Raw genomic sequence first — 25659 nt, 5'->3', positions numbered from 1 at the left:
TGCATGACAGCTAAAAGTCTGATAGCAACAAATTGGGAGGATGCAGATTAGCTGAAACAGGGACTGTGGCTTCAAGCATTTCACATCTAAACTTTATGAAGTTTACAATGAGGACCAATAACTGTGGGAGGTCATACTGGATACTATTTGTAAAATACCTACCTTTCCAAGAATCTTGAGATGGACTCAAGAAGCGACATGAATGATCCAATATTTATTTCTATTTTGTCTAGTTCATCCTGTAGATCCACAACTCACCCTCAACCTTCTGTAATCACTACTTTTTTTTCATTTCTTTTCTTACCCTGTTTAAGTACCTTTGCAGATATGTGAGTTAAATATGCTGTTTTCTTTTTTCTGTTTGTTGAGAAAATCAATAAAACTTCGAGAAAAAAAAGCTAGCTCAGTGGTGCTAGATAAGGTAACAGTACAGTAGATGCACGCTTCCTTGTTGGGTGTACTTTGGATAGAAAATGGTTCCTTCATGAAACTGCTCACAACAAGGTTTGTGGAATATCTTGAGTAACCAGGTCATGACTTCCGGAAGGAGACATTCCTGTTGAGTTTTTTTTAAATGTATGTTTTTGGTGCTTTGATCACCACAAATCAAGTGCCATCTAGTCCCATTATATTAAAAAAGGCAGACATCTCTATGGCCAATAAGAGGAGGTATAGGTTAGAGGTAAAATATGTATGTTTGATTTGGGGTGAACTGTCCCTTTAAGAGCGGGGATCACAACTATGTCTTATGAAAAGGTCACATACTCCTGAATTTGGGGAATGTGCACATTTTTGCATTGTTTGTTAGGTGCTTGTATGCAATTTTGCCTTGTTTACCTTGTTTACTCTTTTAAATGAAAGGCTGTTTTGTTTTTGTATTTCTTTGTTCAAATTGTTGCTGACATTTTCATGGTTTTAAAAAAGGGGCCAAGGTCATTATTCAAGGGCCCCAGAATTCTTATAGTAGCTGCACGCATATACACAGTATATTCCTATCTTTACTATCATTGGCTGACATCATCTCTATTTTGTCTTAAGCAAAATTGTGTTCTTGTTAAACTTACCTTTTTCTTGTTTCTTTTACAAACTGGCAGCATGTGAATGCAGAGAAGGATTTCAATATATTACATCTGGAAGTTGAAACAACACTGAAACCATAAAAGTGAAATTCTATTGCAGGTTTTACGAGCTGTTTTATGTATTTATGGTCAAGCCTCATCAGAGGAAGACAGTGTTGCTTGTGTAATGCACAATCAATATCAGCCCTACATTAACAAAGCCATACATCGGCATTACCCTGTGCAATATCATTAGTGCCCTCATCTCACCCCCCCACCAAATCAATCCTCCTATCTCCTTCCCTGTCCTTTACTCAGGGGGAGGGCTACAGGAAGAGGAGAGAAGGTGAGAGAGAAGGAAGGAGAAAGAAAAGAAAGCGATGGAAAACAGAGTGATGGGGAGGATGTGCTCAGACTAAGGAGAGTGTATTGATCCCTGCTTCATGATGGACTGAGAGGCCGCTTGTCACTCTGACAGCCAAAGACAAATGGAGCATCAGATAGTCAGCTTTGCGGCTGTGCTGACCGGCTGGAAAGAACCAAAAAACAACAACAACAAAAACAAAAAACAGCCGAAAGGTTAAACCGTTTCTGGGGGAGGGGGATTCTAGCTAAGAGCAGTGCACCTCATTAAATACTCAGCGTAAGCCTTGTGGATTTCATTGATTGCTGGTGTCCAGCAATGCCTGAGCTTTATCCCACGTGGCCTCCCCCTGAAAGAGGCGAAATGAGCATGAGCCTGAAGCAGGGATGATTGTTTTTTGCATCTTGAGTCTATTTCTGACTTGAGATCTTAATGTGGGCTGGCCCGGGAAGCTAAAGTGGGTCATAGGGTGAAGTAGACATGAAAGGGCTGACACAAAGTGGAGTCATCCTTGCTGGGGGGCATCTCACTGCCTCCGCTCTGGTATAGCACATAGAGCACACAAAGCCACTGCATAACACTACACCTCCCTCACTCTTTGTTCCCCCCGCCTCTTTGTTTTGATCGCTGCCTCTGTCCATTTTTATGTTTGCCTTATGCAGCAGCATCAATGACATTTTCATCTCATACTTGCACCTTGCTGCACACTGCGGATATTTCATTCACATCTTGCATAGAATCCTAGGATCCACTTGCATCCCAATAAAAACACATTTTTAATGTTGCTGAGGCTAACCTTACACCACCCTGCTACATCCTCTAGTCTTAACCCCAATCCTGATTCCAACCCAAAATCAAGCCCTACTAATCCTCTTAAAGAAGTAAGAAAAGGCAAAATGTCCTCACTTTGCATGTGTGCGTATCCTCACGAGGACCTCAGAGTAATTGAAATACAACACACACATGCTCCAACAGGCTTTAGGACCCAGTGTTTGCCCCGTAATAAGGTAGTAGAGCTGTGGAAAGGCAAATAGGAGAGGGAGAGAGGTGGAAGAAGAGAGAGAGGTGGAAGAAGAGAGAGAGAGGAGAGGAGGAGAGCAGTATTAGTAAAGTCAGAGAAAAGCTGAGAGTGGCAGAAGAAAGTTGACACCGTGTAAGATGCACTGCAGCCGCAACAAGGATTAATGAGAGACCTTCTCCTGCCTGCGAGGAGGAGAGAGGGAGCCGAGCAGGATGCGAGAGAGGATGCTGTGCAGGGGAAAGGGGAGTCTTTGACGAGGCATGCATACCGCTGCTGCTGCCAGGCTGCACAGGTGTAATAGATGCATCCGCATGCATTCACAGCCGCATCAGCAGCACAGCTCGACGGAGGGATGCCGACAAGTTTGACTCTCTGTAACCCAACGCTCACATTCCGTCCCTCGCACAAACACGTGTAGGATGCATACAATCTAGACGTACACACTCACATATAGGCTACTCACACACCTTCTGCACATGCCCACGCTAAGCGCAAGCACATCAGTGGATCCGTGTGTAGCAGCGTTCAGTCGTGTGGATGGTTAAAACCGGGAAGCTCGATTCCCCCGTTTCTTCTCGGAGGATTCATCCCGAGGACAGGACAGGACTGAGCAGGACGAGTTTAAGGTAAAGGTGAGAAAATATTTAAAGGAGCAGATGTGAAACCTAAAGCTGTGTTTTAAATATTTTCTTTGAGTGTATTGTTGATTTATAACATTTCAGTGCTTTAACGTCAGGATACTGATTCTTTCTCCTTCACCCCCACACACACCTTTGTGAAACAGCATTTGCAAATCTGTATGATGAGTTAGAAATAATAATAATAATAACAATATTTGTGAAAACATCGCTGTTACCCATACAGAACTGCCACCCGCACAATAACAACACAGATTGCTTCACCAGTAAAAGGTTTATATCATCAATTATAATTATTTCATTGATTAATGTAATTGCAGCAACCAAACACAGTATTGTTATTTTTCCATTGTTCATTATTATGAGTATTATTTCTAATACTACTACTATGCTTTAATACTTACAGTTAAGCTCCTAATTCTAACATGTAGGCATAGGCCATTTAAGAGAGTGTTGCCGTTAATGTGGGTTTTGATCCCTTCTAGCCAACATGTTTTTGAATGGAGGTCTTTGGGCAAATGCATAAAAATATGATTATCTAAAATATTATACATAAAAACTTGGTATACATGTATGAATTAGAATTTTTTTTTTACGAAAAAAAATGGAGGCAGTCTATGGGAGAGTGTGTACAATCATCAGCATCTCAAAAACCATACATGCCTAAGCAATAATACTTAGTAAACAGGTGCTACATGGGGAAGTGTTGGACCTTTTGAAGCATGGTAACAATAGCTCCACCTTGTTGCCATTCAGAGTAGGGTAACACCAAGCCTTTTTGGCTAATAATGCATGAACTGTGAGGTGTTGACAAAAGATTCTTGGCATAAAAGTGCCTATATTGAAGGTTTTATCAGTAGCGCCACCATGTGGTCAGTTTTGAAGCTCTTAATGTGGACATTTTTCACACACCCACGTACGTGCAAGAAGAAGTATGCTTTGACTTCTGATTTGTTCAGCATGTTGAATCAGCAATCACACGCACATTCAGATATTCAAGTTTGACTTTAATGTCAATAGTGGGTTTTTTTGGATTAGGTCTTGCATTGGATATTAATCTCTGTTTTGACATAAGACCCTTTAATTATTGATTCAAGGCAAATATTTAGAAAGGTGATTTAGCAAATATGATTGTGTTTCTGATGTCAATTATCTAAATTGATTTCTTTGCGAGAGATACATTTTATATTCCTGTAATGTTATGAAAATCAAACAGTAAATTAATGTTCTATGAGTATATTTGTGAAGATATCCATTATATGCAACATACTGCTTTGGAGTGAAACCCCAACAGCAGCAGAGCAACCCCCTCTCTACATACACACACAGCTCTGCTCCATTGTTCATGTTTGTATAGCTATTTACTGCTGTATTACACGCCTGGTGTGCAGTAATATAAAACCATAGCACGCCCAGGCAGCATTCCTTAAACCTCAGACAACCTGACACATCCACATCCCTTAACACACTTTCATCTTTTGTTCAGGAAGAAAATCTGAAAGTCTTTCAGCCAGAATCTGAGTTGTGAGATCACATGTGAAATGTAAAATGTGAATCAGGGAATAGTATAAATAATTGCTTTCAAAGGACACGCATTTCTGATTAAGAGCAGGTCCTTTCTACACTCTTAACCTGACTGTGCTATTTGTGTGTGTGTGTAGTTCACTGCCAATTAGAGGCCAACAAATATGCCCTCCCTCTGTGATGATGATGATGAGACCATGTAATACATCATTGCTCATGTAAAGATCTGTTAGAGGCTAATCACCTCATTCAGCTCATTGCTACACACACATACTTGTTTTAGCTACTTGTGTAGACATTTCTGCCGTTCCCTAAAGGCTTACATTGGCCCTTACCATAGCTGTGACATAGCTAAATTTGATCCATACCCCAAATAGCCTAAGTATAATTTCAAGCTTATATTAACCAAACCCATGTAATCCTAAAACTTCAGTGGTTTGCCTTGTGCGAGCTTCTTGTTCCCAGATTGAGGGTGAATTCCCTCCATATCTGTATGAACAGGGTTTTTTTTCACCACATCAAGATTATATTAGTACACACACACAGACACAGATAAACACATGCAGTCATTACACTGCAATACAGCTGATGTAAAAACTATAATTTCCACCCATGTTGAAAACACAATTTGGCAACCCATTTGCCAGAATAAATGTTGGCTTGGTACGTTTTGCAAACCATGCTAGCCTATATTTAACATTTGCACATTATTATATAGTGGGTTTAACATTCCTTTACCTTTCAACAATGCTATGGTTAATGTGTCGTTATATTTAGTAACAAAAACAACTTGGTTATGGTTATGAAAAGATCATCATACTTGTTTTTGGTATTGGAAATGCCGTGGATGTCTTGCTAAAAAAAAAAAAAAAAAAAAACACCTGGTTTTGGTGGCACTGGAAATGCCCCCATTTGCTGTTTGTTGATCTCAAACAGTGCTCTGCAGTACTATACAGTTTGTCAGCCATCTTGCCTTGGTGTCCATTAAGTTGAGAAAGTACGGGCAATTTGAAATATGTGCAAATCTGTGTTGGTATACAGCATGGTGTATGTTATTTGGAATGTACAGTTGTATATAACACACATTTAAGTAACCTTTTCTTGCATGGTCAAATATTTCTTACAAAGCAACATCCACATGTACACATCCATGCATGTAAACCCTGGAAAATAAAGCAAACGGCAGCTGTAGAAGATACTGAAGCACACTTGACACACGCACACACATATACACTACTACACAAACAACATAGCGTTGTAAGATATAGCCAGTCTCTGTACAGTGTGTCCTATGATGCTCACAGATGCACATAAGAGAACACTGAGTACAACATACAACACACTCTGCAGAGATGCTGGAGCCATTTGCAACATATTGCAGATGGGTAACTTCTCATTCCTCGGGCCTCATTGCACACAAGCACCAGCTGTGAGAGAAGCGTGCGTGTGTGTTTGTGTGTGTGTGTGTGTGTGTGTGTGTGAAGTGGGTAGTTATGTATGTGAGCATGTAGGAGGCAGGGCATGGAGGGCTTCAAAGGGTTTGTTTACTGTGTCTGAAAGGGCAAGATGATGCAAGGCTGCAAAGGACTGCATATGTGTTTGTGTAGTTATGTGAGGGAAATTAAATGACGTGTGTGTGTGTGTGTGTGTGTGTGTGTGTGTGTGTGTGTGTGTGTGTGTGTGTGAGGTTAGAGCGGGGCACACCGTGGACTGATGAGCTTGCACTGTCATACACATATTCTGCACAGGGGGGTTCAAGTAAACCCAGCGCCCAGTGTGACTGTGCTCATTTGTTATTATGGAGTAATTCTGTCGAAATTATCCATCCTTTGCAGTCTAATGTGACAGTAATACATCCTTACTGGAAGGCACCGCCACGCTGGAATTATCCCATCCAGTTATTATCAAGCCGAGCAGAGGAACAGTACTGAAATGGCAAATTAGCCTCTGCTTCATTTATCCTGCAGTGAGCTCTCCACTCCATGGTGAATTTGTTTCCATAGGAACATGATGTTACTTTGGGCTTTGCGAGCTGTGCAACGCACTCTACGTCGCCGCCTGTTTTTTTTTTGTTTTTTTTTTTGTGCTTATCTTTTCTGTTCAGTTTCCTCTCTGCTCTTGTCAGTCACTCAGCACAGATCAAGAAAGAGAAAGGGTGAGAAAAGGATTTGGAAATGCAATCAATGAAGCCATTTAACCGCCACTTGGGTTTTCAGATTTTTTTTTGGCATATCTCGAAGCTTGCTCTGGTCTTATCAGCCTGACATCGCTGTTCTTCAAGATGTCTTTTTATTAGTACTACTAGCGTTTACAGCTCCAATTTCCTACAGCCAGTATGCCATTTCTTTTCCACAAGTGTGTTCACTGTATCTGCATCGCCTCAATCTGTATCAGTTGAAATATTACAGCAATTACTTCCAGCTCTGTGCATGTGTGCGCTGAGAGGCAGAGGGTCAGTGTGTGTCAAAAAGACTGCAGAGTTGCTGAAAATCTACACAAGAGTCAGCAGCAACAGTTCTCTGGTTTTGCAACAGGGGTTTAAGAGCAATATTTCACTTTCGTTGCACATTTCCACATCTTAAGAGCAAGCTTTCATTTCATGCAGCAAGTAGAAACTGTACAGAGAAGAGACAAGTTTTTTACAGTGGCTTTGCAGAAAGTACTGGCTGGATTATGAAGAAGGGAAGGAGTCATATCAAAAGCAAAAGAAGATGGGTGGATGGAAGGAGCTGAGTGTATGTGTGGTTGTGTATGTGTATGACAAAGCACCAGACTAAGAGGGAGAAAGAGAAGAGGAGCTTTTGTAAAGTGTCGGCGGTGATTTGCAGCGGCGTCCTTGCAACCTTCCCTCTACCTGACTGGATGTTTTATGAGCGTTGCAGAATCAGAAAAGGAGGCAGGCTTATAATACAGCTGACAGAAGTCTTTTTATGGTGGATGGGCAGAGGTGCAGGAGGGAGGGGGTGTTGTAATAAAGCTGAGTGCATCTCTCCTGGAATGAAGCTGCAGCGATTGGGAGGGGGCAGAAGAGAGAGGCAAGGCTGGTGAAGTGCTACAAATATTAGTGAGCACAAGTGTGTGTGTGCAGTATGCACCATATGTCCAGATGTGTATGTGTGTTGTGAGGGGGAGGCAGTTTGCTTAGAGCTGTTGCTGACGTCAGTGTGTTGAACGATCACTCAGCTTGTTCATTGTTAGAGGTACTAGCCCGCCATAAAGGGGTGGGTGAAGAGGAGGGGGTTTGCATGGTGAAGCAGTATCAGCGTGCAGAGCAGAATGCAGCCCTCAGCACCACGCCAGCCTGAAGACACCCAATTATTCCAGTTTTTTTTTCTGTGCTATGCAGTGAAGCGTGCAACAACGAGTCATTGAATTGATCTGGAGCCTGTGAAGCACTCGGCCATGCAGAATGAATACTTACTGATGAGATATTATGTAGTTTGTTGGAATGACACTTTTCTATTCCACCAGGAATGAAAAGGCCCTTAACGCATAATACAGAGACCTTTTTCCATCTCTTCTCACTTGTCAGCTCACAGTAGCATTTTCCGTCTGTTCAGTTATGTGCTAATTTTAGATATTCCCAGTTTGGAACACATAAACTCAGTCATATGTGAGTCAACACCACTAGGTAATGTTTTAAGTCACTTATCACTTTCATGTTATGGGGCAATCAGGCGCATATGTCCAACCATCCATGCATTTTCTAAGCAGCTTATCCTGTGCAGGGGTCGCTGGAGGCTGGAGCCTGTCCCAGCATGCATTAGGTGAGAGGCAGGGTACACCCTAGATAAGTCAACATATAACACATATACACTAAGCTAGCTAAATTTGAAAACATTATTTACATGTAAAAATGACACACTAGCAAGTCCTTTTTATGAAGATTTTCACTGAAACTGAAAGGCCTCAACGATATGAAAATCTCTTCTTTGTTCTGTAATTTCAGTTAGCAAACAAAAAAACTAACAATTTTGCAGTTCAAAGAGGACCCAAATGCAGGACAGCGGGCAGGCAAGTGGATTAAACAAAAAGCAAGCTTTAATGTAAGCTGGTACCACACATTCAAAACAGGCAGACAACAAAACTGAAGAAGCAGGCAGAATTAACTAAAAGTACAAAGGAAAACACACACACACACACAAAAAAACTAAACACAAACCAGAATGGCATGAGGATGAAGGATCAAACACAGACAATCTGACACTGAAACAGGGAAAATACACAAACTGAATACACGATTAAAGGAGGATGTTAACGAGGAGTAGGTGACAACTAAGGTAATGGGGAACAGGTGAAACAAATCAGGGCAGAGGAGACAATCACAAAGGTGGAAAAACACACAAAGGCAGGAAGTAAGATGTGACAGGAAAACAGTAAAACAGGAAATAACAAAATAAGGATCATGACAATCTGTGCATCCCAAACCGGACGCTCCTCACTCCCACTCTGTCTCGGACTGGAACTCCGTTTCTTCTTACCTTCAGCTGAATAAAGCACCCTTCATTAAGTTGCAGGGTCTAAATGCAGCAGCAAGCTTTGGGACAAACTTTCCTCTCGTCTGTGGATAAAGGAACTGTCGTAACTTTTTGTAACCATAGCGAAATATAAAACCTATTTATGTTCCTCATATGTTTATATCACTTATATTTTATCTGTAGGCTATGTGCTGCTGTTTACCTGAATTTTTATATTATTCTTTTGTCATTAAAATAGCCTAAATACATAAACCTAAGTAAACAAATAATTAGAAATAAAACTTACTCCTAAGCTTCTTTGGTGGCTTTTCTTTTTCTTTTGTAAATATGCTCTAGTTTTAGCTGCAGTTCCTGTAAAACTTTAGAATAACATGACCATGACTATTGTTTTCTCGAGATTCGAGAAGGGCCTATATTTGTTAATTGTAGGTGTTAATGACTGTATGACATTATTAACTGTTTATCTCAGTTTGAGCAGTTCACATTTGTAAGCTCTGTAAGCATAGTTACACAGAACTTTGTTTGTACAGAGCGTCTTCCATGATGAACATGGCATGTAAGTAAGTTGACATCAATGCAGACTTGCTGTTCCAGGGTTTTATTACCCACTTCCACTCCTCACTAGTTGCTTTGGGATGCCGTTTAATGTGGTGGACCCTCCGCGTGAACAGGTAAACAGACTAGAAGTGAGTAGGGAGAGGGTGTTTCAGCTAGTTAAACCTCCTTTTTTGTCTGAAATTAAACATTTACAGCCAATTAAATTATTCTCATTACCATTTTTTTGTCATCGACAAGTTTAAAACAGCGATATGTGGTTTTATCCTATTTTTAGGGTGCCAGTTTAACAACTGGCCAACAGATTGATGTAATCCTTTTAAGCTAACTCTGGCTCATTTACAGATTTTGCCTTTGATGCACTGTCCCTGTAATATACATTAAGTGGCTCATAAAAACTATGTGTTAACAGGACAAATAGTATATCCTGCACTACAAAAATAGCCTACAGCCAAACAACAACAGCTTTGCTGTTTGATCGACTGTATTGACATTTCAAATGAGCGATCACAGAGGAAGCCAGAGGTGACAGCAGGTTTACTGCTCCTGAATGTGTCTGGTCTGGCTTCCATCGTAGTTCAACAAAAGGCTCCGTTTTCTTTGTCCACACTGAAAAACACTGTTGACATTTTCAGGTTTATATACTCAGGACATGCCATCTTTTCAAGTCCAGGGCCAGTTTAGTGTGGAAGGTTGGATGGTGGACCAAAACTGAGAGAAAGAGGTGCAAACGTAGCCTGCCTTTAGTGTGAACTCTTTCTATTTCTCTTGCACGCATCAGCAAATGCGGACCACTTTCAAATAAGGAGAAATACCTGTTTGGTTGTTGTGGATTTTTAAGCAACTAGAATGTAGAAAAAAGTAAAATGACATTTTCCATTTAAAACTAGCATCAGTCAGTTTAAACTGCTACGGTATACTGGAGTCTTGCATTTTGCTATCATTAATTGTCAGGCCATTTGCACTGCAGTAACTAACAATGTGCAGAGGTAGTGTGGGGCCCATGTTCAGTGTCCCTGACTGCTTTTAGGTGAGGTTAGTTGGCAATTTCTTCTCTGTATCATAGTTTACTCTTTATTCTGGTATTATGAACTTCATTGCTGGAACAAACTACCAAAAAAAAAAAAAAAAAAGGGTCAGTGTCCCTGACTGCCTTGAGGTGAGGTGAGGTGACACTCACTTCTCTGATGGATTTTAAAGTTTGTGAATGTTTTGTGTGAATCAACTGTCTTGTTTTGATGTTGTTCTATGCCATTTGTTAAGTTTGATCCTGATCTCAATGGGATTTTCTGAATAAATAAAGTTTATCTAGTGTGTTGATACTGTAATTGAGCCAGTCCTGCCTGAATATTATGTTGTAAAAATGTGGTTTATGGAGAATAAGTTCACAGCATTCACCTTCATTAATTAATGTAAAAAGATTAGATATCATTAGAGCACAAGTCTGCTTTTGGTGTGCACTAAGCATGTGGACACCAGGCTGGAGGTTTTAAATCATAGTAGTAGCTTTAAAACTCAAATTAGTTGAAATAGTCTGAATTTATAATATAGTTGTGGGAGATTAAATAATGTCCCTGACATTACAAATTGCAAACTGGATTGGGGCAGTTTTTACATTTCACACACTAATTAAGGTTGTTTTTTCATTTTCATGTGTTTTGTTTTGTACTCGTATTTATGACATTGTGGAGAGTGTGTTCACATACTTACATTACAGGGACTCACCTTCCTTCTGAGGACAAAAAGCTGATCTCTGCAAGGTTAACCATTTATTTTTGGGTTGATCCATTTTTCCCCCTCAGGTTCAGTCAGGGCAGTGTAACCTCCATAGACAGCCTTTAAAATCACACTGATTTGCTACTGTAAATGTTATGAACTTACAAACTGTATCTATATTGATTGATTAAGGCCCACAGTTTCACGCTGAGACTCCCAGCTTCACTTTGGGGATTTCAAACTACGGTGAGCAGCAGAAATTCCTGTACACTGCTCATGGAGCCTTCTTGAAAACAATTTTTGCCCATTTTTGCTATTAGTCAGTCTGTTAAAAAACAATTTGTCTGACCACTGTCCTGTCAGCACCTCAGGAGCTGCGCTGGCTGAAAGGACAGCTGGTTCTGAGGACAGTGACGCTGTGACGAAGGTCAGAGTTGGTGTGGACTGAATGGACAGACACGTCAGTGCCACTTATGGTGCACTGACGTCTTGAATTTGACGTGAATCTGTGGAAGGTGTTAGGTTTTTGGCATGTAGCCCAAGTAGTGTGTTTGTATGTAAGTGAGGCATTATAACTCTCTGGTCCAAACTAGAACCTTGTTAGCTCTGCTCTAAAATCTAAATATCTTGTGTGACCTTGTTCTTCTCTTAACAGACATCCTCATCCTCATCAGAGTGGATAGAGAGCTGCCTGACTGCTCATCTGTCCCGAATGAAACTCTCTTAAGGTGGACGGGGTACATTAAAAGAATTACATGTCCCAAAGGGGCGCTGTCGTGGCAAGCAGCAAACCCACGGCCATAAATCAACACTGGAGAACTTTGATTTCTTCATTATTGCTTCTTGCGGCAACAACAGAGAAACAGACATGTTGGCAGGCCTGCTGACCTGCGGATGTGCACCATAGGATTCTATTTCTGGAGCTTCATTGCTTTTACAGATTAACTGCCCTCAAATATGGCCCCAATCCGTTCATTGCGCCACTAGTTCGACTGCTGCCAGAGGTTGCGCATATTCAAGCTTCAAAACATCCCACTGTGCGTCAGTCCAGTCATCTGAAGCCTGCTGCCTTTAGCCTGCTTTTTTTTTTTTTTTAAAGCAGTGTCAGTACGAACAAACACATGACAGACAGCCTGAAAGTCATTTTTGTTTTTCTCTTCGCAATCATTTCTCAGCTCACAAGTCATTTCTCATTTTCATCCAAAACAGTTGAAAGGACAGATTGACGTTCAAAGCTTTAATGCTAATAACGTGACACTGCGCTTAGATTAAGACTTCATATTATATTGCAGGAGACATTTTTCATGAGTTCCTGTCCTGAGGGCAAATCACGCTGAAATCCCATTGCCCAATGTTTTCATTAGCCTGTCTGGGGCTAATCAAGGTCCTCCATCATCAGAATTGACATTACCATATTGGATGAGAGAGAAAGTAGCCAACATTAGCATATTCATGAACACTGACGCACTCAATCATGTGAAATGGAAGACATGGGGCAAACCCTGAGCCATCAAGCCCTGAAACAAATAGCTTATGACATGTGAGGAAAAGAGGATCTTGAGTCCTCCAATGCATCTTCAGCACATGCCATAGAACACAAAAGAAGGCTACCACTGGCACATTACGGATATTTCATAAACCTGGCATGTCTTGTTGACCTCTGGCCTAAAGCCTATAATAATAGAGAAATTAAAGAATAGGATTAAAGATGGATTATCACTGAAAAACTAAAGCCACCAAAGCAGCTGCCTTTGCATAAGTCCATCGGACACTCTTCAGGGAGACACTCTGCGGACTGATTTGTAGATTACATTTGGTTGTTGATGCGGTGGCCTCTTGTGTTGTTGGCATTAAAAGAGAGGGATGGAGAATCTAGATGAGCTGGAGCACCCTCTTCTGGGAGAAAACCCCAATAACAGTCGCGCATCAGGGCCAGGGCTGGGACCCGGGACTGGACAGGCCCCTGGCGGGATGTTCAAGGGCATCTTGGTCAAGTGTGAGGAGGACAGGGCCTACCCTCCTTTAGCGTGGAGGAGTTATTGTGGACATCCTCCTGAGCTTCAGCAGCAGCAGCTACTGGACCCTTGCTCCTTGCCTCGCACACTGGAGTCCTTCTACCCATCAGCACCCATTTGGGGCCATGCTGACTCCCTGCTCAGCAAAGACTACCTGGAGACCACCTTTGTGGACATTCGGCCCGGTTCCACACTGGAGAGGAAGCTGCTGGCTGAAACGCAGGACTTCCACAGTGTGGCCTACAGCATGGATGATGAGGATGACCTGCTTCCCGACTCTGACGTAAGACATCCCACAGTTGTGATGTTGAGAATGTTTTTTCTCGTGTGCTTGCAATAGAGTTTGTGTATTTTAATTCCAAATAGTAAAACCAAGCATTCATGTAAAAGCAAAATAATGACAGTGTCATAGGAAAGCAGTGCAATCCCTTAATGCAGATACTCACTTCAGGTGACCGGAGTATATTTTTAATTAATTTCCCAGCTGATTACGTATAGTAAAACAATTATTTTTATATTACAAGTATGTTTTGATATTTTTTTATGTTTGAATATGAAAATGAAACATGAACAGAATGAAATATATCTGAACACTGGATAAAATCAGGTTAAAATTTCTACTCTATCTTTTTGACCAGTCAGAGCACTTTTACACTACATGTCACAGTCACCAATTCACACACACATTCACACACTTGTGGCCGAGGTTACCGTGCATGGTGCCACCACCTGCTACTCAGTAACCATTCACAAGCTCTCTCACATCGATGGAACAGCCATCGGGAGCAATTCGGGGTTCAATATCTTGCCCAATGAGGATATTTCGACATGTGGACTGGAGGAGCTGGGGATCGAACCACCAGTCACCCGATAAGTGAATGACCCGCTCCACCTCTGAGCCACAGCTGCCCTGCCCGTACATTTTTAGACAAAAATAAGACACTAAAGGTGACTAGGCTGACAATTCTAACAAATAGATATCAACAGCATTAAACTTTCCCAGGAGCATTCTCACATTAAGGCAATTATTTTTTGTATCACAAGTTTTCTAAATCTTATGTTTAAATATGCAAATAATGCACTGGCTAATTAGATATGTGCTTTCTGCATCAATTTCCATAAAATAAATCTAAACTAAAATACATTTAAATATGTATTTTGGAAGTTTTCTTTCCACTACTCTGAAAGAAGACATGTTACGGAAGCAAAAAAGCTCAAAATCTCAAAATTTACCAACATTTGAAAAAGCTACGTTTTTACCTGGGGCGTCATAGGGCTGAAACCATCGACTGCATATGAGGCTGAAAGTAACAATTATTTTCTGGATTAATCATTTCATTGTCTTGTCTATTAAGCTCTCAGAAAGTAGTGAAAAGGTCCCAATATAATGTCCCAGAGTCAGAGGGAACGTCTTCTTCTTCTTCTGTCAAACCCCAAGATAGTCAGCTTGGTACAAAACAGAAGAAAGCAGCAAATCTTAACACAGGAGAGGCTCAATCAGGGAATCATCATTTCATAAATAACTGAAATGATGAAGTGATTATCAAAACACAAATAATCATCGTATCTGTCCATCCAGTTTCCACCATATCCTTTTTTTCTTTTGCTTTGGAGAAGTTTTACATAAAAAAGAGACACTCACATTCTCACTACAGATTCAGGGATCAAAGAGGAACTTAAAATAGACATATGAGCAATGCATTTCAGCGGTAGGCAGCAATTGAATGCTTACTGTCAAAAAGCCAGATTACATAAAGCTCCAGTCCTGCTGCGGTGCAGGTAATGACACTACAGTAGCGATGGAGGATGCCAGTTCTATTTCATAGATCACTGAGCAAAGCCCACCCTGGAGTGAAATGTAAATTAGCTTTAAGAGTCTTACAGTGGTCATTTGATGTTTTAGGAGCCAACATCAGAATGTATACACTGTAAATGTCACAAGTAAGTGGCCGCTGGTTGTTTAGATCATTATGAAAAGTCTCTCAGCAAGGTTATGTCAAAAGGTCCAATTACCCACTGTGAAATAAAAGGCTAAAAAGCTGCTTTACAATTATTACTTTGACAAACACCCAGTGGTACCATTAAAATCAAGAGGCTGTTGCAAAGTTTAGGTTAGGAGTTTGCTCCACAAGGACAAAAGAACGGCACGCAAAATAACTTTTTTTTTTTCAAGCTCATTTTGAATGCTGGCAGTAGTGCAGTGGTGCAAAGGCGCAGGCCTGTGGGAATAAAACCTTGCAGTGACCTCAAAGAGGCACAACACAATATCTCCTTCTCCTTTGTTTCACTTCAAACACTCAGTTAAAGGACTCAAAGCGGCCCCCAAAAATCTGTTATCGCTTTTTGCTGAATTTACACTGTGGACTGATCAATATGTCGGAGCAGGAGAGATGACTGCAAGAGTGTCTCGTCCTGAATGACTTTACATATGGGCACGGTGTATCTGGCTTTTGGTCCATTTTGAGATTTCCCTCCTTCTTCGTGTCAACAACAAATGCTCCAGGAAGATCTCTCCTGATATATGAGAATAATTCAAGACAGGACAAATCCATAACAACATCAGAAAGAACAGGCATGTGCAGTGAATGAAATCAGGAAAATCAAAATAACCTTGTGAACTAATCTTTAAAGTACTGTATGTAATAATGCCCTCTGATTTATCCCTGTCTGATCTTCTTTAATGTTTTAAAGCTTGTTTTAAAGGGTGCTGGTGTGTGGAGCCTTTGTTCCAATGTTACATGAGCATCTATAGGAAAATGCACAATTATTTCACTCGCAGAATAAAACAAGCAGAGTAATATGACAGGGTCGGAGTGAGAGAGGAAGTCAGATTGAATATGCAGCTGTTTCAAAAAGATGCATGAGTCACAAATCGCTTGCGGTCAGCAGAGCTAGTGCACATCCAGACTAACCTCATTCAGTCACATTATCTTACAGGCACCAGCAAAGTTTTACAATTGTTGTGGAGGACGTGAACACAACATAACAAAAAAAAAACATTTTTAATACTTCCATAAAACAGTAAGCAAGCATTAGAGGATATTATCTTTGTATTTTAATTAACCTTTTAAAATTAATTAGTGAATAACTTAGCTTTGAGTCTAAAGGGTTAGTTCACTCAAATTACAAAAAAAATGTATTTCTCACTTATCCATAGAGTGGTATCTAGCTGTGTGCATAGTTTTGGTTGTACCTTGATAAAACTAACAAAAATAAGTAATAGTTATAATAAATTAAATTTACAAAAATCATGAATGCTTTTGTGAATTTGTAGCATATGTATTTGTTGAAGCAAGTTTATAGTTTTATAGCTGAATAGCCAAGCTGAACAAATTTGAAAGTTTTTGTGTCTCTGATAATTTTCAACCCACATATTTTGCATACTGCAAATCCTTTCTCTGTTGACCGCTTCATAGTTTTTGTACTTGGACAAAATTTTGTTCAGTGTATTTTTTTCCAACCAACGCTCAGTAACGTTATGTAAGTTCTGGTTCTGTCCTTCAGTTTGATTAGATGCTGTCGGATAGGTTCAAACACAGTGGATCTGGGGAATTCAGTGTCGACTCGCAGGGAATGAATAGAGTTAGTGTTAGTTGATTCAGGAAATAAAGGGAAAAGAACTGATTCGTAAAAACTTTTTAAATTACTTACTTTTTAATCTTTGGGCTTCAGGGAAGGTATCAAGTATTTAAGTCAAAAGGCTCAAGTCCAACTGAAGGCACGAGTCAGTAATGTTAAGGCCCAAGTGGAGTTGCAAGTCTAAAGTCATCAACTTTGTGATTTCGGTCTAAGTCCAAGTCATGAGACTCGAGTCCACACCTCTGATATTTACTATATACCATTAAAATCAAGAGAAATGGGTGGTGTTGGTGGTGTTGAATTTTTTAAATGTAATTTTCAGTTGCTGGGAAACTAAAATAAATCAATATCCAGTGCTTTGGTGTGGAAGCAGAAATCTCAAAACCTGGACAAACAAAAGTAAAACTATCTGCACAGACAGACACTGTCAGGGTTTTTTTTGTGATGTAACCTGAACTCAACCTAAGTGCACTCTGTTTGAATCCCAGGACTCATCCATTGATGACTTCAGTGATACAGACAGTGAGAGCAACTTCCCTCTGATGATCCCGCAGGACTACCTGGGTTTGGCCTTCTTCTCCATGCTCTGCTGCTTCTGGCCCTTGGGCATCGCTGCCTTCTACCTTTCACAGAAGGTACACACACACACACACACACACACACACACACACACACACACACACACACACACACACACACACACACACACACACACACACACACGTAAACACACTCAGTCCTGAGCTGACAAGATGCAACCTGGCACTATAGTTCACAGCCACGGGTGATTTCTTACCCTCTGCAGGGTGTAGACCAACAACAAATCCAGTGTCTTACGTGCTGTGGACATCATGGAATAGAGTTCAGATTGGGAGGGATGACACTTAGATTTGCACAATTATGCTATGTTATGTTATGGGTTCTGAACAACCAAGGAGAAATACGCAAGGATGTTTTGTACATCTAGATCACCTTAGAATTACAGCTCTCTGTTAACAGTCTCTTCCTTCCATAATACAGTGATTGGTCCTACTGATCAAGTATGATTTTTTTCAAAATAACACGTCATAATCTTTTTGGTGTCATTTTAGATCTGTTATGTTTTATTGGATAAACGTGCCTATATCAGTGTCATGACTCCTAAAAACAATTGGATTTCCACAACCTCCCCTGTGATAGTAACCAGCTCAGATAATAATAATAAGAATCAGAAACTAGTTTGTGTAGTAGTATATTCAATAATTAATTCCATGACACTCCTCAAAATGATTGCTAGAACCTCTGATCTATATACCTGGTGCTGATTAAACAGAATAATGGCAAAGATACTTAAGAGTTAATAGCAAACACTTATTCCATATCTATGTGCCATGCTACATAGCAGAAACAACCCCATAGTCAAATCTTAATCTAAAGGTAGTCGTACTTCGGCTTTAGGGCAACTTGGATGGGGAGATAAGGTTTGCAGAATCAGTGACTTCTTTTAAATCACCACTTAAAACCCATATTTATAGATTTACTTTTATGTGACGTTGTCTTTATTTTTTATTTTGTCTTTCTGTCGCTTTAATTCTTTCAATTTGTCTTTATTCATTTATTTACTTTTGCATTTTTGTATTTTTATCTCCTTGTTTTAACTTTGTCTTAACTTAACCTGAATTTCGTCTTGTTTATGTTTGGTAGGACACTTTCGCTTCCTGTTATGGTATCATTATATAAAATTCTGAGTGTCCTGTTTCTGCTTTTGCTTTGTCTGTCAAGGCACTAGTAGTAGTAGTATCATTATTATTTTTATATAAATGTAATAAAATATTATCATATTTCCAATACCAGTTTATAAATGCATATATTTTTAGGCATATGCTGCTAGCGCAAGGAATCTAAGGAGCCACCACATTGGGAAAAAAAGCCTCCTACTAATATAGATATCTCTTTCTCCTCTAGCAGTCAAAAATCAGTCTCACTTTTTTGTTTTATAGAAAAAAAACCCCATTTTCTTTTCCTATAAAACATGTCTTAATTTGATCGATGAGATTATCAATCTCTTCTAAGACAAAGCAGGTGGAAATATGGAATAGACCTAAAGGGAAAGGGGGATAGCATCACTGCACAAACATTCTCATCAGTCACTATTACCACTGACAGTGTGGAAAAGCCCCTAACATCTTTATCCCCAGTCACCAGAGACCCCTAGTTCATATAGGCATCTTTCCAGCAGTGCAGTGGAGAAAAAAAAATCCCATTAACGCTTTTGCAAAGCTAACTGGCAGCAAGCTGCAAAGGGCCTTTTGATCAGATCAATGGCCTTCGTTAAGGTTTAATTAGAGTCATAACAGGAAGGCTCAAGGTGATAGATTTCCAATATTGTTGAGTGCTACCTAAAACAGGGGTCAGAGTCAATGACAAGGACTAGAGGGAGAGAGGGAGGAAGGAAGGAGGAGAAAGTGATGAATGAGGCACAAACGCCGCGAGTGATTCAGAGATGGAACATAATATGGGCTTAGCTTGTGATTGGAATGAGTGGAAGAGGAATGTGGAGGCCGTAGAGGACGTTGACAAATGATGAGGAATGCTCCTCTCTCCTCTTTTTTCCCCCTCCCTCTAATCCTTATCTCACTCTCCTCTCTCCTCCAGACCAACAAGGCATCCGCTCAGGGGGATTTTCAGGGGGCCAACGCAGCATCTCGCCAGGCTCTGTGGCTCTCAGTGCTCTCCATTGTGTTTGGAATCATAACGTACATCTGTGCCATCGCCGCACTGATTTCCTACCTGTCTGGAAAACCACCATAAAAGCAACTCTTGCACAAACACACACACACACACACACACACACAAAACAGACCTCTCACGAATTTCATCTATATCAACACAACATATCACCTGTAAATGCAAAATAATCACAGACTTTGTCTTCAGTCATGTTATATCTACACCTGTAAAAAGGACAGGAGATGTGGTGTATAAATTATAATCACTTCTATTTGGATTAAGACATAGTTCAGCTCAGAGCACATTCCTCATGTGTGAAGAAAAATCATTGAAAAAGAAGTTATACGATATCACTCCTTATAGAAGATCCGGTCTGTAAATGTGATTTATTTTGTCACCCGAGGATTTAAGTTACCTGCCATCCTTTAAATCTGTGCTGTAGTCGTCATCAGGTTACCAAATTAAAAAAAAAAAAAAAAAAAGACTTTGAAAACAAATTCAGATGTTATCACAAGACTGCCGATATCAGACTAATGAGAAGCAGAAAGAGAAGTGAGGGGACATGTGACTTCGTCTGCCTGGGAGGAGCTGAGTGGAGGGCGGTATACGGTGATGGAGTCTGCAGATTTATGAGAAGGTTGCAGCAAGGACGTGGCAGCAGCTAAATACTGATGGACCTCACTGTGGGAGTGCCTGAGCCAGTACTGTTGCTTGTGGTGTGAAAGCTGGGGACAGCTTTAAGAGCCTCAGAGCTGTTTTTTTTTATGAGGGGCCAGAAGCAATATTCTTTCAGAGAACCGAGAATTTGTTGCTACTCCTCTGGCCAGAGAGAGACCCACAGGGAAACACTGCACTGATCAACCCATCCTGGTTTCACATTCAGCATCACTCATTGTTTACCTACAGAAAGGACTGATTCTGCTTTGTTTAATGCCAAGTTAATCTTTATGTTTGAAATACACAAAAAACTAAATGACAAATACATATAGTGCCATTATATAAGATAATATGAGGAGTTGAGGAGTTTTCAAAAGAAATGCAAAGTCGTGATGTGAAGCACTGGCTCTGTATATAGAAATAAAGGAGTTGCTTCTGTATACAGTGCTAGGAAATGATGACATAGACAGAGAGGTGCAGACCTGCAAGTAAAAGTGCCAAAAATATGGAAGAAACTCTAAGGATGATCCTTTTATGAGCTGTTCCATTAATAGAAGCAACCAGGCTGCGACTCCACACTCTCCAGATATAGATTCTGCTAGTTTCGCCTCCAAAAAGACGTCTGAAATCCTGCAGGAACTTGCTTTTTGCAGTATGACAAACTTGAAAATGAAGTTGTCTGCTCAAACTTACGTAAGCAAACACAGAAACACTTTGTTCGGATGAGCAAAGGGGTGGAAAAATGTTGCAAAAAGTAGTCTAGCGAGACATCTAGCGCTCAGCCATATGATGCATGAGTCAGGTAAACCATTTCGGTCACCTGCATGGCCAGTTTGTAGTTCGCCATGTGCAAACCTGCTTCAATCACTTCCTTTATTTGGTCCTGAATTACTGCAAAAAATGCTCTAATGAAAGAAAAACTCTGGCCATATTGGTTTGAGCTTAAACGTGCCATTAACAAAACAGTGAACAAGGGAACTCAACGTAAATATTTAAAAAAAAAAAAAAAAAAAAGACTGTAAGGTAAAAGTTGACATTTTCTATTTAGATGTCTACTTTTTATAGAGTCCCTGGCTGAACTGCAAATAACTCACTTTGTTTTCTGCAAACCCAGTGTTGTATCAAGACTGAGCTGATAATATATAATGATCACTGTAGATGGTATATGTAGACACACCTCTGATATCTCAGTGTCTAACCCTCGTCAGCTATCACTGTTGATGTGCTATGATGCAGCTGCACTGAGTCCACACAGTTTTGTACAGTTCTGACAATCCTGAACCATCCTCTGTCCCACTGGACATTTGTGTCAATGATAAAAAACTACCGTTTGTTGCTACAGCTGAATTACCACAATTAGTGATTTCTTTGAACATTTAATGTTGGATTACCACGACTGGTCACGCTGTCATGCAGCTGGCTGCAGTCAGATTTGTCTCACTTTGTATCACTTGTATAGATTGTCAAAAAAAGGTGAAAGGTTTGAGATTTATTAGTACAAGAGATATTCAGCTCACATTCTTGTATTACATGTAAATATTAAAATAAAAGTCAATGAATCCCAATAAATGCACTTGTTTAACATTCATCTTTCCTCTTTTTTATTTTGCACCCTGACTTGACAGTTCAATCTGGTCTTCTCACAAATGCTCAACTGTAAACCTCACTTCAACCACAGCACAGCTAACTACAACTGAGCTGAAGCAAAGGTGGCCCAAAGTGGTTACTAAATATTTCATTACAACATTGGTGTTTGTATTCATTGCTTTTTCAAAAGACTAAAAAAAAGAGAGAGCTGCTGCTTCTTCTTCAGAGGGTTTTGGAGTATCGCCGCCTGACCGAGTCTCTGTAGAACTGAAAGATTTTCTCTGATGCTTTCTGACTGACTGCTATACACTGCTGCAGCTGTAGAAGATGAAACACAAAGATTAAAGACTACAGATAGTCTGAATAAACATCTCATCATCATCAGACCTGAAGCACATCATTGGCAGAGCATGCAGATAATGACAAAACAAATACGGAATTCACATATTAGATATGATCCCAAACCCAAATTTCACAGTTGCACATTTGCTCATTCATTTACTGACCTCAAGAACTGAAAAAGATCCTTTGGTTGATGACATAATTACTCTGCGTTCTGTACTGTCAATAGCAAAGGTCATCAAAGCTCGGCTTTCCTGGTAAGATTGGGAAAAGACAAGAGCAAATGAACACATTCAGCGAGGACAGTGATGGTGCTGACTGTACTGAAAGCACATGCAAATGTGTGAGGGGTGCAGAATGGAGTTTTAGTGTCAAACTCAGTTGCATATCATCAATCCAGAATGTTCACAATTTGATTTTAATTTAAACACTAGCAGCTGTTTGTCAGTGTGCTTTGGGGCAATTTTACACAACACAGATTTACCTTCTCCTGAGCCGCAGTGGGGTCTATGATGATTTGACCATCTGCGTCGATGGCACATGTCACTCCACAGAACAGGCAACTCATAGGCAGGCCCGCATCCATAAGAGCCATACAGGCAGCATTCAAAATGCAGGACAAGAGCTGAGGCACAGGTAAGGAAGAACACTCAACAGGAAACAGCATCTGGGCATCATTGTAATGCACAAAGCAACAAAGAATTTTCCCAAAGGATACTGAACCATCATCATGTATCAGCTGAAGAATGAGTGTGAGGGAGGAGCGAGGATGAAGTGACAAAAGTAGAGATGCTTCGCAGGTTTCCCGCACACATTGCTCTTGTGACCGCTCCTTTACACCTGGAAAATTAAGAAATGTTGGGATACACACTGAATTCAGACTAGAAAACTGGCTCATTTATTCTACCCTGTGGTGTGTTGTGGTATTGCAGCTTATGCACAGTAGAGGAGGACAAGGTTGTTAAACAAGTCGTTACTAGTCTCCTAAAACCCTTAAATTTCCTCATTCCCCTCTAAAGAAGCTTGTACAAACATGTCTTCCCAAACAATGTGACAATTTTCATGTTTGTTATACAATGCCTCATTTCAACACTGATTTGTAACCAAATGATCCAAAAGTATTTCTGAAACAAAGCTGTGCTACAGAATTAAATAATAAATCATCACTGTTACAAGAATATTTAAACTGCTTACATTGCATTAGAACAACACTGAGGAACTGCATTAGATGCCCAATAAGCAAATTAGAGATGAGATAATCACTTACTTGGCAGTCCCACTTTGGGCTGTATCAACACTTCTAGCGTTGCCCGGTCATAGATTTCTTTACTGATTTTGACCTCTGCTGGTCCGTACACTCCAGCCAACACACTTGTGTCTCCTTTACATGACAACAAAGACAACATAAATTAGCTGAAAATGCATTATTGATCCAGGTGGGGAAATCATGTTTTGCACTAAGCACATCTGAAAAACAACAGAAAACAGACAATACCAAATAATAAGAAGTCGAGAAGGGATAAGCATAAAAAAATTTCACTATATAGAGCGCTAAAATAGCATTTTGAAAAATACAACACCAATTATCTTCAGATAAAGGCTTTCATGCAAAACAAAATCTTCCCTGACAAGTTAAACTAGCAGAAGCTATGTTGCTTCATCAACAGGGATACAGTATGATGAATGATGGCCTGTCACTGAATTAACAAACTATTGGTCCTGTATTTGCAAACAGGGGACTTAAATCTTACTTTAAAAAGAAGTGAACATTGAAAGCCTTGGTTTGATTTCAGTTCGCATTTTATGTGTTTATGTTTTCACCATGGATGTATGTTTTTTCATGCTTTACACACCCATCAAACAGGAACAAACACCTCAAAGGCTTTTACAAAATGTTCTGTTGCAGACAAGAGTTTCACAATAAATTCCATATATGATGAACTGAAGGCGAACTTTTAGGCTACATAGTTGTACAAGCCCAAACAATTTATGCTTGACATTTCAGTCACAAAGCATGTTACATTTTGTACCTAAGTGATGAACCACATTAACTCTCTCCTGCAGCACCAAATATGTGATTTTACAAATAGATGTCTGGTTGTACTTTACACAACTTTCCATATATCTTTTTAAAGTCACATTTCTAAGATTCTGTTACATGAAGTAAGACCGCAGAGTACTGACAAAAATTGCGTACTTATTTCGATAAGTTATGTTACCTGCAATAGAGTATAACCTACAGACATACATGATAAATTAAAATCTACAGAAATTTAAGCCAACAAAATGTAACCAAAAGGGTTGCTGTTGCTCATTGTTTATACTTTATCAGTTTATCTTAATTCTAAACATTGGATATTTGTGAGTAACTTAGAATAATGAAGGATGAGCAGAGGCTAAATGTAAATAAGTACATTAACTTAAGTACAGTGTTCAGTTCTGAGGTACCTGTTCTTTATTGAGTTTTCAGTTTATGCTACTTTACACTTTTACTCAACTATATTTCAAAGGCAAATATTGTACGTTATACTCCCATACATGTATTTGATAAACTCAGTTACTTTGTAGATTTAGATTATAAATACAAAATATAAATCAACTAATAAATTTGTGCCAGCAATATATGAATTATGAATTAGCTACATCAAAGTGATGAATATATTATTGCATCACTGATTATAATCCAGTAATAGTATGTATCTCTCGAAAAGAGACCATGCTTCATAATGAGTACTTTTTTATTGATAACTTTCAGCATATTTCGATACTGATACTTTTGTTCTTTTAGTTACTTAAGAGTTTAAATGCAGGACTTTTACTTGTTACTGAATACTCTACACTGTGGCATAAATCTGGCTGAGGCCAAGACAAATTTAGACTCAGTAGGCAACTACAGGGTTGAATGAAGTGTTGAACTACAGTAAACTACACAGTCAAACATACTTGACTGACTTAAGCGCACAAAGCTTTGCCCGATGCTGTTCATCATAAAGTAGGTTAACATATGACCGAGTCCGGGCTGCTAGCTGCCTCCTACAGCACCGATGGCTCCGAGTAATGTTTCTGTGTCGTTACCTTGAATGAAAGACGCTGACCCGTCAGGTCGAGACAGTAAACTCTGTTCACAACCAAACTCTCTCAGAGTAACACTTGGAGATCCGCACACCTCCATCATGCTCATGGCGGTGGACGATCAGTTAGTCGCGGGAGAGTGATGTCATTTGTTTTGCCGTTAGGGGCACTGAATGATGACATATAAAGAAAGCGGTTATGTCTAAATTCCACTAAATTTACCCTTACTGATACCTCATAATAATTATATTATCAGATATTAATACAAGTATTTATTACTGCGTATTAATTAATTTATTAATTATTAATAAATAAATAAAATAATAAATGATATCTTCAATTTT

The 25659-nt window shown here is 39.8% G+C and overlaps 2 protein-coding genes across 3 annotated transcripts; one reads left to right on the top strand and one right to left on the bottom strand.

Annotated features, from left to right (window-relative positions):
* Positions 1-2476: 2476 nt before the first annotated feature.
* Positions 2477-22168, top strand: tmem91 (transmembrane protein 91). 2 transcript variants are annotated; one of them, XM_049576090.1, is made up of 4 exons: positions 2477-3069; positions 12010-13652; positions 17437-17583; positions 19583-22168. In XM_049576090.1, the coding sequence occupies exons 2-4, from the start codon at positions 13218-13220 to the stop codon at positions 19736-19738; spliced, it is 738 nt and encodes a 245-aa protein (XP_049432047.1). In that variant the 5' UTR covers positions 2477-3069; positions 12010-13217; the 3' UTR covers positions 19739-22168. The 2 variants fall into 2 exon arrangements, with proteins under 2 accessions (XP_049432047.1, XP_049432048.1); XM_049576091.1 differs by having other exon boundaries at positions 2477-3075.
* exosc5 (exosome component 5) lies at positions 21889-25441 on the bottom strand. The gene is made up of 6 exons (XM_049576092.1): positions 25319-25441; positions 23511-23624; positions 22962-23083; positions 22728-22868; positions 22408-22497; positions 21889-22219 (listed from the first exon to the last, which is right to left on the bottom strand). Exons 1-6 carry the CDS (start codon positions 25422-25424, stop codon positions 22124-22126), a joined length of 669 nt encoding a protein of 222 aa, XP_049432049.1. The 5' UTR covers positions 25425-25441; the 3' UTR covers positions 21889-22123.
* Between the last annotated feature and the right edge of the window lie 218 nt (positions 25442-25659).

Source organism: Epinephelus fuscoguttatus, linkage group LG5 (genome assembly GCF_011397635.1).
Source record: "Epinephelus fuscoguttatus linkage group LG5, E.fuscoguttatus.final_Chr_v1".
In the NCBI taxonomy this organism is placed as follows: domain Eukaryota; kingdom Metazoa; phylum Chordata; class Actinopteri; order Perciformes; family Serranidae; genus Epinephelus; species Epinephelus fuscoguttatus.
The sequence above is the reverse complement of the archived record's forward strand: the minus strand, read 5'-3'. Positions and strand labels throughout refer to the sequence as shown.

What these genes read in the sequence shown, in the direction of transcription:
- tmem91 (XM_049576090.1), top strand. Translation starts at nt 13,218, where the DNA reads ATGGAGAATCTAGATGAGCTGGAGCACCCTCTTCTGGGAGAAAACCCC. An exon ending in ACCTGCTTCCCGACTCTGAC is followed by an intron (nt 13,653 to 17,436) that starts GTAAGACATCCC and finishes TTTGAATCCCAG; the next exon opens with GACTCATCCATTGATGACTT. An exon ending in CCTTCTACCTTTCACAGAAG is followed by an intron (nt 17,584 to 19,582) that starts GTACACACACAC and finishes TCTCTCCTCCAG; the next exon opens with ACCAACAAGGCATCCGCTCA.
- exosc5 (XM_049576092.1), bottom strand. Translation starts at nt 25,424, where the DNA reads ATGAGCATGATGGAGGTGTGCGGATCTCCAAGTGTTACTCTGAGAGAG. An exon ending in GTCAGCGTCTTTCATTCAAG is followed by an intron (nt 23,625 to 25,318) that starts GTAACGACACAG and finishes TGTCATGTAAAG; the next exon opens with GAGACACAAGTGTGTTGGCT. An exon ending in GCCCAAAGTGGGACTGCCAA is followed by an intron (nt 23,084 to 23,510) that starts GTAAGTGATTAT and finishes TTAATTTTCCAG; the next exon opens with GTGTAAAGGAGCGGTCACAA.